Genomic DNA, 12,459 nt, shown 5'->3' with positions numbered 1-12,459 from the left:
CCACTTGTCACTTGTGTATATAAGAATATGTATTGGAAAAACAATATTTGTCTTATATACACAAGTAGTCTGAAGTAGATTTGGCAAAAGTGAACCGACCCAAATGATCCGATTCTACCCCCAACTCAAAATGGAACTTGACCCGAACCCGAATTAACTCAACCGAGTATAACCCGACCTGATTTTTTATTGTAGCAAACTGATTATTATCCACAAATAACTTGATAATAGTTGACCCGAAATGATACGGGTTGACCGGAAGTCTACATGCCTGAATAATCCGACCCAAAATTGACGTGACCCATACTCGATCCAGCTGACCTGTTTTCCAAATTTATACACAAATAGTATAATACTTAGTCTGTTTTAACCTTAAGACGGATAGTATAATGAGAAATTGTGTTCACGTAAACGAGCACAACCAAAATTCCGTCTCACACATTCTCATTTCCACATTCATTAGTTTGTTTCTTAACTAGTCACGACGTTGTCAAATTTGTTGACTCAATCTCGTTTCTCCTGAATTACTTTTTATCTCTCTCTTAATCCAATCATACACTGTTCCCTACATTAAAATAATTCATAGATTTGGGGTTTTTCCACTCAAATCTAGTATCCTCTATACACTAGATTCAATTGCACCAAATTAATCTGATTTCCAATTTAGGTAATCACAAAAGTTCTCTTTTTTATTTGATTATTTGTTTGTTCTATTTCTGGGTTTTTCTTATCTTAGTAATGCTTGCATTGTGTTTGTTGAATTGCTGAATTGCCTCAACGAAATTTTGTACTGGGTTATCTTGTTATTGATGTAATTTATCCTATTTGATTGTGATTTTCAATTTGGGGTTAATTTAGTTTCTGGGTTGTCACAATTTTGCTGAAATTTTCCCTAATTTGGTTGTTCTTATCTTATTTTGATGAATGATTGCAATGTAGAAAGTTGATTGATTGATAAAGTTGTAAACTTGTAAATTTGTGTGTTGGAAATGTTGCTATCTTGTAAGCTGTGATGTCAATAGTGTATGACATCAACTTCATTGGACTGTAGAGATTAGAGTTTTAACTGAGGTTGAGGCATCGTATTCGATAGTGATTTTAGTTACATCCGACCCCTACCTCACAATTTACGGGAGCCTTTGAGGCAGTGGACTAATGTTGTTGCTGCTTGTATAAATCAGATGTTTGATTGATCCTCTCGTTCATGTAGCTTGTATTTGTGGGTTGATGTAGTTGGATAATGCTTTGTTTTCTTGTTATTTACTTGTTGTCGGATGGCGAGCTCCTTTGATACCTTAAGTTGTGTTTTTGTTGAGGTGCATATGGGGATTGATACGGACTGTTGGTTTTCTTGTTATGTGCTTGCTGCTGGGTGGCTGATTCACTTAAATGGTGGTGTGTGATTTGCTATAAGATACGTTGGTAGCGTTCTAGAGGATAAACCTAGCTTATTGTGAACAAAAATGACGTGAAAAAGTTATTATTAGGATATTGATCATTGGTTTTTATGCTCAGGTGCAAGTTCTCAGGATAGGTGAAGGACTGTTTACATGGTTGTTATGCTGCAAACCAACTTTGTACAAAGTAAAAGGAAGTCTCTGCGTATGTGTATTATGATCAATTAAGTGACTGTTTTATGGGAGAAAGTGACAAGACTGTACAAGGATCATATCTCCATTAAGTTATCTGTCTAAAGTATGCCAGAAGTTAGATTTCCAAAGCGATACACAATTGTAATTTTAACGTTCATTTGCACAGCCGTCTGTTACATTGAACGGGTGGGCTTCTCAATTGCTTATACAATTGCAGCTGATGCTGCTGGAGTAAGTCAATCAAGTAAAGGCACCATACTTTCCACTTTCTACTATGGCTATGCATGCTCACAAGTACCCGGAGGATGGGCAGCTCAGAAAATAGGTGGGAGGCGTGTCCTCCTACTCTCGTTTGTTTTATGGTCTTTAACCTGTGCCCTAGTGCCACTAGACCCCAGTCGGGTCCTGACATTGGTCCTTGCACGCCTTCTTGTTGGAGTTGCTCAAGGATTTATTTTCCCGTCCATTCACACAGTTTTGGCTCAGTGGGTCCCTCCTCATGAAAGATCTAGATCTGTTTCACTCACTACATCTGGCATGTACATGGGTGCAGCTGCTGGGATGCTTCTGCTTCCAAGCTTGGTGAAGTTTAGAGGCCCACAGTCAGTCTTTTTAGCCGAAGCAGCTTTAGGAGCCATGTGGTCAGCACTTTGGTTTAAATATGCATCAGATCCTCCTCGTTCTGAGCACCCCAAAGCTGCTGCTGCTGGTTTTGGAGAAAACTTATTGCCTATTAAAGGAAACCAAAAGTTAAAAGTCGAGAATGGAGGCAGCTCTTCAAAAACTGCTAAAATTCCTTGGAAGAGGATTCTTGTCAACTTACCTGTCTGGGCTATTGTGGTTAATAATTTCACGTTCCATTATGCCTTGTATGTACTTATGAATTGGTTGCCGACGTACTTTGAACAAGGCCTACAACTTAGTCTTCAAGAGATGGGTTCTTCTAAAATGATGCCTTACTTCAACATGTTTGTATTTTCAAATATAGGTGGGTGGGTTGCTGATTATCTCATCACTAGGAAGGTTATGTCTGTAACTTGGACGAGGAAGTTCTTAAATACCTTAGGATTTCTCGTGGCGTCAATAGCACTGATAGCACTGCCCATGTTTAGAACTTCGGCTGGGGCCGTCTTTTGTTCTTCTGTGGCGCTAGGCTTCTTGGCACTTGGAAGAGCAGGGTTTGCCGTGAATCACATGGATATAGCTCCCAGATATGCTGGCATTGTTATGGGAGTTTCCAATACAGCTGGCACACTAGCTGGTATCGTTGGTGTTGAGTTAACAGGTCAGCTTCTGGAGGCTGCAAAAGTTGCTGACTATGACATCTCTAGTGCAGAAAGTTGGAGACCAGTGTTTATTATTCCTGGTTTCCTTTGTATTTTGAGTTCAATTGTGTTCATTCTTTTTTCCACCGGAGAAAGAATTTTTGACTGAATTAAGATTTTATGACTGATGAGTAGCTATCAATTGGTATTTTCTCTTCCACCACATTCTTAAAGATCTCTTCGGTAAGATCATTTATATTTAATTTGCTGCAGTCTCATTATGCTTAGCCCTAAGACCTAATCCCGCAGTCCTTTGTATCTTTATTTTCAAAAAGGAGAAAGATGATCTATCCCATGGCCTGAGACTTGGCAGTTACGAAGTACAGTATATAATTGCTGATAATAAGCTTTGCTTTCAATTCCTTCTGCTCCCTTTTGACTTCAGTTGGGTGTTGAGGTCAGTGGATGTTCTGCTTGTCCGTTCTTCTAACCGCTAACAAAGTGTTGATATTTTTGCCACAAATGTTAATATCAACCCATGTCAAGAGATCTGTTCATGTTGACTGCATAATATTTCATCCATTGGTTTGATCTGGCTGATATAGACAGTTATTTTTGTGGTGGCTATGCCTTCAACAAATAGGAGAACATTGATGACGTGCTAATTGTACATTTTTAGGAAAAGGCGTAGGTAAAACATTGGCAACATTGGCAACCTTGTTAAAAGTCCCTAATTGCTGGTTTTGCCAAAGTTAAGACCTGTATTCTTTCTTGTTGCTTGTGTATTTTTTATCGTTTATACAATTCACCTGCTTGTATTTCATTTTAATTGTAGAGCGGTGCATAAGGGCCCATTATCCTGTTCACTTTAGATATAAAGTGATTTGACAAACAGGAACACGATTGTTGGTGATGAAGTAGGCAATGCAAAAGCGGTGATCTTTTTCCGGTTAAAACATGGGCAAGGCTCTTTACAACCAACCCCCTTGCCCGCCATAGGCAGGAGTCTCCAAGGAAACGGGCTATTGGAGCAACATTGTATATAGAAGATGAACAAAGTTTATCTAATTTGATGAACTCTGCCAAAATTATTACCAAAAGTTGCTAAAATTTCTTGTCATCATGGTTCTCATAATCTCATGTACTCTGTTTTATCATTGTGGACTGTGCTTTCTGCTACTGATGTTAGGGTACACAGCAAAACTGTTTTAGTTAAGCAGGTGCAGACTTGAAGTTCACGGGTATCAGTGCTGCGTGTGGCCTTATACTATCACCCATTCAGGTTAGTTGGCTTACTGTAGTCCTGTAGATGATTTCTCTAATTCTGAATGCTAGAGGCAACAGAAGCATTATCCTGGAAAAATGGCACGCCACTGGAATAGCCTTGAGACGAAGCTTATGGGAAAGAAGCTGCTCCTAAACTTTGACGGGGGTGTATTTGGGATGTAGTGGACTGTCCCCCCGCTTACGGAGTACTCCCTCTATTTTTCTATATATGACTTTCTCACATTTCGAGACACACACTTCTCTCTTCAATATCTCTCAAATTATATGTTTAAATATAGTGAAATGTATACTCATATGAAAGAGTTTTTCATAAGGAATTTAATGGTATAATTTTTTACCAAATATATTTTTGTAAATATTAAAGTCAAAGGCTCGTCTCGAAAAAGCAAAACGTTATATATTAAAAAATGGAGGGAGTATTACACTAAAATTCAACACCTGCGTTGTGAAATTGTGTGCATTGTCTTGGAACGAGATGTTTTAAAACTCTGGATTATTAATTCTGATTATTACACGAGTTTATTGTGGAACGAGATATTTTAATAACTGCCTTTACCCAATAATATGGTCTGATTAGTATCACAAATTCTCGTGTGACGTCTCACGCCCGATTTAAATAATGTTAAAAAGGAAAGGCGGTTGTGAGAGGCACAAGCAAGACTCGTTGGATTAGTGTTTATTTTACATTATCTTTGTGTAAAATCGTCTTATACAAGACTACCTAAAATCTAGCGACAAGGATGTAGTATTTGAGAGAGCATTATAACCACGGACAAGGATCTCGTTTTTGGTTGACAACGAAAAGTAATGTGAATAGAGACGAAGGGTGTAAGCCCTTAGGTGGCTGTATGCGGTGGTCGTGGTGCGATTAACGGGTTATTAAAGGTTTGGTGAAGGGCGGGTATGTTTCAGTGGTGATGGCGGGTGGGTTACAACAAATGTGACGTTATGAGTTAAGAGTGAGGCGTGGCAAAATTTTCAGCTTATATGGTGGTAGATTCGACCATTCATGCTTACAGAATAGGGATGAAAAACTGACTAAGCCTAATTGGATCTGGCAAACGGGTGAACTAGGTCGAGTACTGATCAGGTAAGTTCGGGTTTACATTGCGTCGGGTTGAGTCAGTGCCATTTTCGCGTTAGTTAATATCAAAATCAAATTATTAGGGATAATAAATTGTGTGGAACAATTGGGGTAATTTTGATCTAGTCAGTTTGGCCATTGGCGTTGCCCATCAATTCGAGTGTCAGGTTAGGTACAGATTAGATAATTATGGCTGGATCATTTGATCCAGGTCAATCTTATTAAGTTGAAACCTAATAAGAAAAAAGGGAAGATAAATCGAAGGGAGTACTTAAAACCAAGGGCTAATCTTGCTTAACAACCTTCTTTAACTTCACCTCTATTTAAATCAAGAATTTTTTGTGAAACACAACCTTTAAAAAAAACTCTTTGCGAAACACTACCTTTAAAACCAAAAATTGTAAAACACAACCTTTAAAAACAAAAAAGTTGCAAAACACTACTTTAGGCCGGAGTTTGACCAAATTAATAAAAATCCGGTGATAACTCGCCATTAAATACGCTATAAGTGCACCAAAAAAATCAATTACTCTATCACGTGTGAATGTGTGATGTCCAAAGTCTTCCTTCAATTTTATTTCACTTAAATTTAGATCTGAAATCACCTTAAACAATCCCAAATTTTTACATGTTAGAAACCTTCTTCCTTGATTTTTTTTCCATCATGAAAGTTTTAAGGCGGCAGGGATGCTATAACGACATTTGAGAAGCGGTGTTGACGAAGATTACGAGCGATCACCTGAACATTGTGAAAAGAAAGAGGGGGCTATTTAGAAAAATTGAGGCAGAGAAGTGGTGAAGTAGATGACAGTGAGATAAAGAGGGATGAAGCTTTTACCGGGGGAATTAAGAAAGAGGGGGATTAATTGGGGGAGAATAAAAAAAACATAAAAAGTCAAATAAACATGACACGTGCGAGCTATTATGACACCGGAAATGAATATAGCTGACGGAATCCGACCAAAAAGTAGTGTTTCACAACTTTTTGGTTTTTAAAGGTTATGTTTTACAATTTTTGTTTTTAAAGGCAGTGTTTCACAAAAAAGTTCTTTTTAAAGGTTGTGTTTCACAAAAAAATCCTTAAATTAAATATAAATATCGTCGGTCTTAAATAAAAATTGATCTAAAACGAAAATGAAAACATTTACTACATCCGGACATCCCTATTACATGTAGTTGACTCTTTGACAACTAATACGAATATTATACTCAAATAATTGAACCGACTTTTGAGCAGACAAAGAACGATCCCACATTTTTCGCATAACAAAATTAAAATCTCTGTAAACAATTCATACACCCAACTCAAGCTTCTTCCATTTTATGCTTAAAATTTTCCCTTAAATTTGCAGCAATCACTAATCTGCTTCTGGTATATGAAATTGACTCTTTATCTAACAATCTTTAACAACAAATTCCCACCAACTTTTTTGGTTAGATTTAGTTGTTAATTACTACTAAAGTAATCTCATTTTATGCTTAACTAAATAAATCACTACTTAGTTTGCTTTATAAATAAATTTTGTTTTATTCTTCTTTGATTTGATTCAGTTGGGTGTTGATTATTTGTGAAATGATGGAGATTTTGAGGTGGGTTTTTGTTGTTCTTGTGATTTCTTCATTTGGGTTGATTTCAATTGATGCTAAGAAGTCTTCTAGGTCTCATCCAACTGAGCGCATTTCAGGTTAGAATTTTTAGTGTTTTGTTTTTCAGTTTATGTTGTTTAATTTAGTTTTGATTTTGTTAAAAAAGTGTGTTTTGTTGATTGGTTTGTTGTTGTTTAGGGTTTTATTAATTCGGTTGTAAGCCTGAAACGGATCTAAAGTAACTAATATACGGTTTGGTTAGTAATGCATGCGGATTAGTTAGTGCTACAGATACGTTTTTGGATCCGTTTCACATTTGAGAGTGTTAAGACGGTCTTAAGAGAGACTTATTGTTGGGTTATTTGTTGCTTAGTAGTGGGTTTGGAGCTTTTTTAACAATGCTGGATGTAGGAGATATTGTTGCTTGGTTTTGTGCATTGGTTTAATCCTAGATGAATATACTGTGTTGGAATTGAGATGTTTGTCCCTCACCCAGCGAGGTTAGGGGAGTTGAATGAACGGCTATCTATTGCCCTGCGATAAGGGAGAGGTTTAGTTATAGTGATTCTGCAAGGGAAAGCAGTGCGATAGTCTGTATGTTAGTAAGAGCAATCAAATACCTGCCAAAACCATTTGTTACTTCACGACATTAGATTGAAACAATAATGTCGATTTAGAGTGCTAACATGTACAATAGCAAGAATTGATGACCACTTGTGCTCTCCATTAACAATCTTTCTTTGGAGAGCAAAAAGCAAATTTATACCTACAATAAACAAAAACTCTCTCATATGCTCTTCATTTTATACGTTGGTCCACAAAATTTATATGTAAAGAAAAAAAAAAACGTATATTCTCTCAAATTTCTACTTGCTATGAGCTCTCTTTTTGAATGGAGAACAAGCTCTCTATTGCTCTTAGAAGAGAGCTCATGGAGAGCTACTCCATTTTCTCTCATGAAAGGCACATAAAGAGCATAAAAAAGTAAAGCTATTGTCGGTAAAAAAAAACTATACATTTTACGCTCCAATAATGGGGACCATCTTGGAGAGCACTTCGAGAGCATGTACAATTGGAGCTCTTTAAGTGCTCTTTGAGGTAGTCCCCATTGTTGGAGAGCGAAAAATAGTGTTTCTTGCACATTACTGGGAGCTCTCTTGTGCTCTCTATAGGAAATAATGGAGAGTAGCACTTATTATGCTCTTCCCCGAGAGCGCTCAAAGAGCTTTATCTTCTTTAAAAGTGGGCAATATCATATAGAAATGTGAGAATGTATTAGTTTTCCAATTTTTCTTTAGAGATTTAAATAAAAAAGAAGCGAGAACAAAAAGTATAATGAAGAGCATGTAAGAGAATTGTGCTATTATGAGCGTAAAATTGGTTTTTGCTCTATAAGGAGAGTGTCTAAGTGGAGACCAAAACTAATGTTCTCGCTATTGAACATGCTCCAAGTGCTTGCCATGAATATAATCTCTCAGTAGTTGTGATCTACTCAAATTTTGGAGAAATGAACCATATTCTTGTGCCGTAGATGTTTTTGTTATTTACTGAAGTTTTTTGAGGTATCAATAACACGAGATCTACTAAAGTTTTTACTTTAAGATACGACAATGTTCTTGCATTACAAGTTGGAAAGCAAGAAAATGTTGTTCTGGAAGTAAATATCCTGCAAGGTGCAATCTTCTGGTTTGTAAATAATCCCTAGTATACTTCTCAGCAATTTCCGTGGTTCTGTTGTTTGAATCACCTCCATTATGAAGTGACATATTCATGAGCTTGTCATGTTATAAATGCCGCTTGCCGCTTCTTGTGTCTCAACTTTGCTAAAACACTAAATGGTAATCATAAGCGCAGTTCCATTTGATTAGTTAGTCAATGTGGCTCCTCCTATGAAATCATGAAAAGTATGTGAATCTATATAAGTAGCCCAGAGAATGACAGTGAAAAGGGCTAAGCCTACAAGTAATGAATGTTGGATTCCGAAGGTCTTCCACGTCTCTCTGTCATCTGGTGATCCATATGCATAGTACAATATCAATATCCTTCTGTATTTTCAAGAAACTCGTTTGCTAATATCATCCCTTTTTAACATCTTAGGAGAATATTAGAGGGGAGGGATCAGAGGGAAACTATAAGAGGTAAACAAGAACTGCAAACTAGTAATGCATTGCTAAATGACGAGTTGAGGATAATATTGGGCCAACAAGTGGGTTACATGAGCACAAATCTTCTTCCTGGGGGAGGGATGAGAAAAACGTAGGGAGAACAAGAATCACAATCTATTTGTCCATTGCTGGTTTCAGAGGTGTCAAATAGACAAAAATGTCGTCTTGGAGTCTCGAACGCATGACAATTATCAACTGATTGCTCCATACTTCCTCCCATCCAGACCAAAGGTTACAGTTGCTTTTTGGCACTATTCATGGTCGTAGGGAATCTTTGATATTATTCTTAATCTATAAGACAAAATATAGTCATGTGAGATCTTGTTTGATTTATCGTCATGAATGCTATAAGAATATCAAATTTTTATAATTTTTAATAATGTGTAACTAAAGATATGCACGTTACAAAACGTGCATCGACAAGTGTGATAAAGCAACTGTAACCTTTGGTCTGGATGGGAGGAAGTATCTCAGTAGGAATCAAGGAGTACCACTAGACCCCAACTCATGATCAACATTGTTTTCTGAGTCCAAAATAAATAAATAAATTGCTTTTAGTCTGTAGAATTGCAGCGGGAGCCATGGACCCTACCAGGCTGCCAGCTCCAATCCATACCAGGGCATTAGGGTATTTGGTAGATTCAAATTTCAATAAGCGTCGGTTTTCTGCTACAACCAAGTGTATGTGTAGCATGGAATATTTTTCGTAGATAGATTTAAGGAAGACTAGCAGGTCCGGAGGGAACAGAAGGGATGATGTTAAAGTGGACCCAATCTAACTAATAGCTAGTGCTTGGTTCTACACCTGACTCCAGGGGGTAACCGAGAAGAGAGATGTAGATGGAGATAGAGATCTAAAACTTGATTTTATATGGTCTGTTTCCTTTTCAAAAGTCTTGATAATATGCAGAGATAATTGGTCACATAAATCTTCAAACACGCTCCTAATGTACCACCCAATGGTCCTAAAAGTTTTTATATCTTGTGGAGACTGTTGCAATCTACCTGTATGTTGAAATCCCAGCTGAGTGACAAAGAAAAACTTTGTTATGAGTTTTCTTGATTCTTCTTCAGGTAGTGCTGGTGATGTGTTGGAAGATGACCCTGTTGGAAGACTAAAGGTTTTCGTTTACGAGCTTCCAAGCAAATACAACAAAAAGATCTTGCAGAAGGATCAAAGATGTCTTACCCACATGTTTGCGGCCGAGATATTCATGCACCGATTTCTACTGTCTAGCGCTGTTCGAACCTTAAATCCCGAAGAAGCTGATTGGTTCTACACTCCTGTGTATACTACCTGTGATTTAACTCCAAATGGCCTTCCATTGCCTTTTAAATCTCCACGCATGATGAGAAGTGCTATACAGCTTATATCTTCAAACTGGCCTTATTGGAATAGGACGGAAGGTGCAGATCACTTTTTTGTGGTCCCTCATGATTTTGGAGCATGCTTTCATTACCTGGTAAGAAAATGATTAGACTCCCTTTATAAGTGAACGCAAGATGGAGGAACTTATTCGTAGTTGATTTTTTTTTTGTTGGAAAAAAGTCTAGTCAGAAGGGTAGACCTTGTTGGGAGTGACTGAGTGACAGTATTTACAGAGCGTCAACCAACAAGGGCTAAATTTAACTGGTAGGAGTGAACCTCTGATCATCCTTTAGAGAATGTTGAGCAAGGAGGCATGAAAGTAAAATCATACTTCGTATTTCTTATGGTAGTCTTGTTATCTGCGTTTTTGCAGGAAGAGAAAGCCATCGAGAGAGGGATTCTGCCCTTGCTCCAGCGCGCTACCTTGGTTCAAACTTTCGGGCAACGAAATCATGTTTGCTTGAAAGATAACTCTATTACAATTCCTCCTTATGCTCCTCCACAGAAGATGCAAGCTCATTTGATCCCTCCAGACACCCCTCGGTCCATCTTTGTTTACTTCCGCGGACTCTTTTATGATGTGGGGAATGACCCTGAAGGAGGCTATTATGCAAGGTATGCTCTCTCCATCCTATCTTATGACAAGCGATATTTTGCGTAATCAAAGAGCTTCTTTTGCTTGGTTGAACCTGCTATTTTGTAAGTCCTTGGGTATGATCCTATTGTGAAACCCAAGTTATATGCACCTCCATAAAAAATCTTGATGGATGCAATTAGATATTCATATCAAATTCTCTAACGTGAGAGAGTGTCATGATTTGATTAGCATGAAACCGCATTTCCTAGAAATTTAAGTGACCTCATATCCTCATATATATTATTTCCTCCCTTCAAATCTAAACGCTCCTGGGCCTGTCCCACATTTTTTGGGGAGAGAGATTAGAATTTATGGGGTATTTGCATTTGAAGAGATTCGAAGGGACTCAAGGGCGGAAGTAACCGATGGTGACCTTTTAGTTAGTATTCTTAGTAAACCTTTTTCATATTTTTTAGGACTATTTTATAATGCGATCGTTCTCCTCAGTGGACCATTTTATATCATTAGTAATCGTCTCACCACATTAAATGATTACAGTTTCAAGCGCAACAAGTCATTATAAGACCCTCTCTCAAGAGTCTCACAATTCTTACGTTGTTGTAAATAACTTCATTAAAGTAGTTTACCGATTGATTTTGAAACTTTATTTTCTCCTACATTCAGAGGAGCCAGAGCAGCTGTTTGGGAGAACTTCAAGAACAATCCACTCTTCGACATCTCAACAGAACATCCAACAACATACTATGAGGACATGCAAAGAGCTGTATTTTGCTTGTGCCCACTTGGCTGGGCCCCATGGAGCCCCAGATTAGTTGAAGCCGTCATATTTGGGTGCATTCCCGTCATTATAGCAGATGACATTGTTCTTCCTTTTGCTGACGCCATCCCTTGGGAAGACATCGGGTTGTTTGTTGACGAGAAGGACGTCCCCAATTTAGATACCATTTTGACTTCAATCCCTCCAGAAGTCATCTTAAGAAAGCAAAGGTTGTTGGCCAACCCCTCAGTTAAACAAGCAATGTTGTTTCCTCAACCTGTGCAACCAGGTGACGCGTTTCATCAGATCTTAAACGGTCTTGCTCGTAAACTGCCACACGATCCAAGTATTTTCTTAAAATCAGGAGAGAAGATCCTTAACTGGACAGCAGGCCCGGTCGCTGACCTAAAACCTTGGTAGAAACTTTATTCTGGTTATAAATTTGTCAAGGAGCTGAATTTTCCCATGTACTTAGTTCCCATGTTTACTGCTGTAAATGAAAATGTGTTATCAGAATGTAACCGTAGTGCAGCAACTTTTTTTGCCGGTATGTGATATACTAGAGTGATCAAATGCTCAATCAAGTCTTAACCTATACAAACCCTATGATTGCATTTGGAATGGCTACAAAGTCTGTGTGTTCAATTCTATTAGCCGGGAGCCTATGCTGAGGTGCTAACCTCTTTCCTGTTAAGACTTCCTGCATTTTGTGCAACCTCATTTTTTGTTGCAGTAGATGAAACTCTTCATTCTTT

General features: G+C 37.9%; 2 protein-coding genes across 3 annotated transcripts; both read left to right on the top strand.

Annotated features, from left to right (window-relative positions):
- The first annotated feature begins 382 nt into the window (after positions 1-382).
- LOC141601843 (putative anion transporter 5) lies at positions 383-3,077 on the top strand. Its single transcript, XM_074422151.1, has 2 exons — positions 383-667; positions 1,516-3,077. The coding sequence occupies exon 2, from the start codon at positions 1,698-1,700 to the stop codon at positions 3,024-3,026; it is 1,329 nt and encodes a 442-aa protein (XP_074278252.1). The 5' UTR covers positions 383-667; positions 1,516-1,697; the 3' UTR covers positions 3,027-3,077.
- A 3,353-nt stretch (positions 3,078-6,430) lies between these two features.
- Positions 6,431-12,335, top strand: LOC141601830 (putative beta-1,4-xylosyltransferase IRX10L). 2 transcript variants are annotated; one of them, XM_074422136.1, is made up of 5 exons: positions 6,512-6,600; positions 6,780-6,913; positions 10,055-10,443; positions 10,723-10,964; positions 11,611-12,335. In XM_074422136.1, exons 2-5 carry the CDS (start codon positions 6,802-6,804, stop codon positions 12,122-12,124), a joined length of 1,257 nt encoding a protein of 418 aa, XP_074278237.1. In that variant the 5' UTR covers positions 6,512-6,600; positions 6,780-6,801; the 3' UTR covers positions 12,125-12,335. The 2 variants fall into 2 exon arrangements, with proteins under 2 accessions (XP_074278241.1, XP_074278237.1); XM_074422140.1 differs by having other exon boundaries at positions 6,431-6,913.
- The last annotated feature ends 124 nt before the right edge of the window (positions 12,336-12,459 follow it).

Source organism: Silene latifolia, chromosome 1, assembly GCF_048544455.1.
Source record: "Silene latifolia isolate original U9 population chromosome 1, ASM4854445v1, whole genome shotgun sequence".
Taxonomy (NCBI): domain Eukaryota; kingdom Viridiplantae; phylum Streptophyta; class Magnoliopsida; order Caryophyllales; family Caryophyllaceae; genus Silene; species Silene latifolia.
The sequence above is the reverse complement of the archived record's forward strand: the minus strand, read 5'-3'. Positions and strand labels throughout refer to the sequence as shown.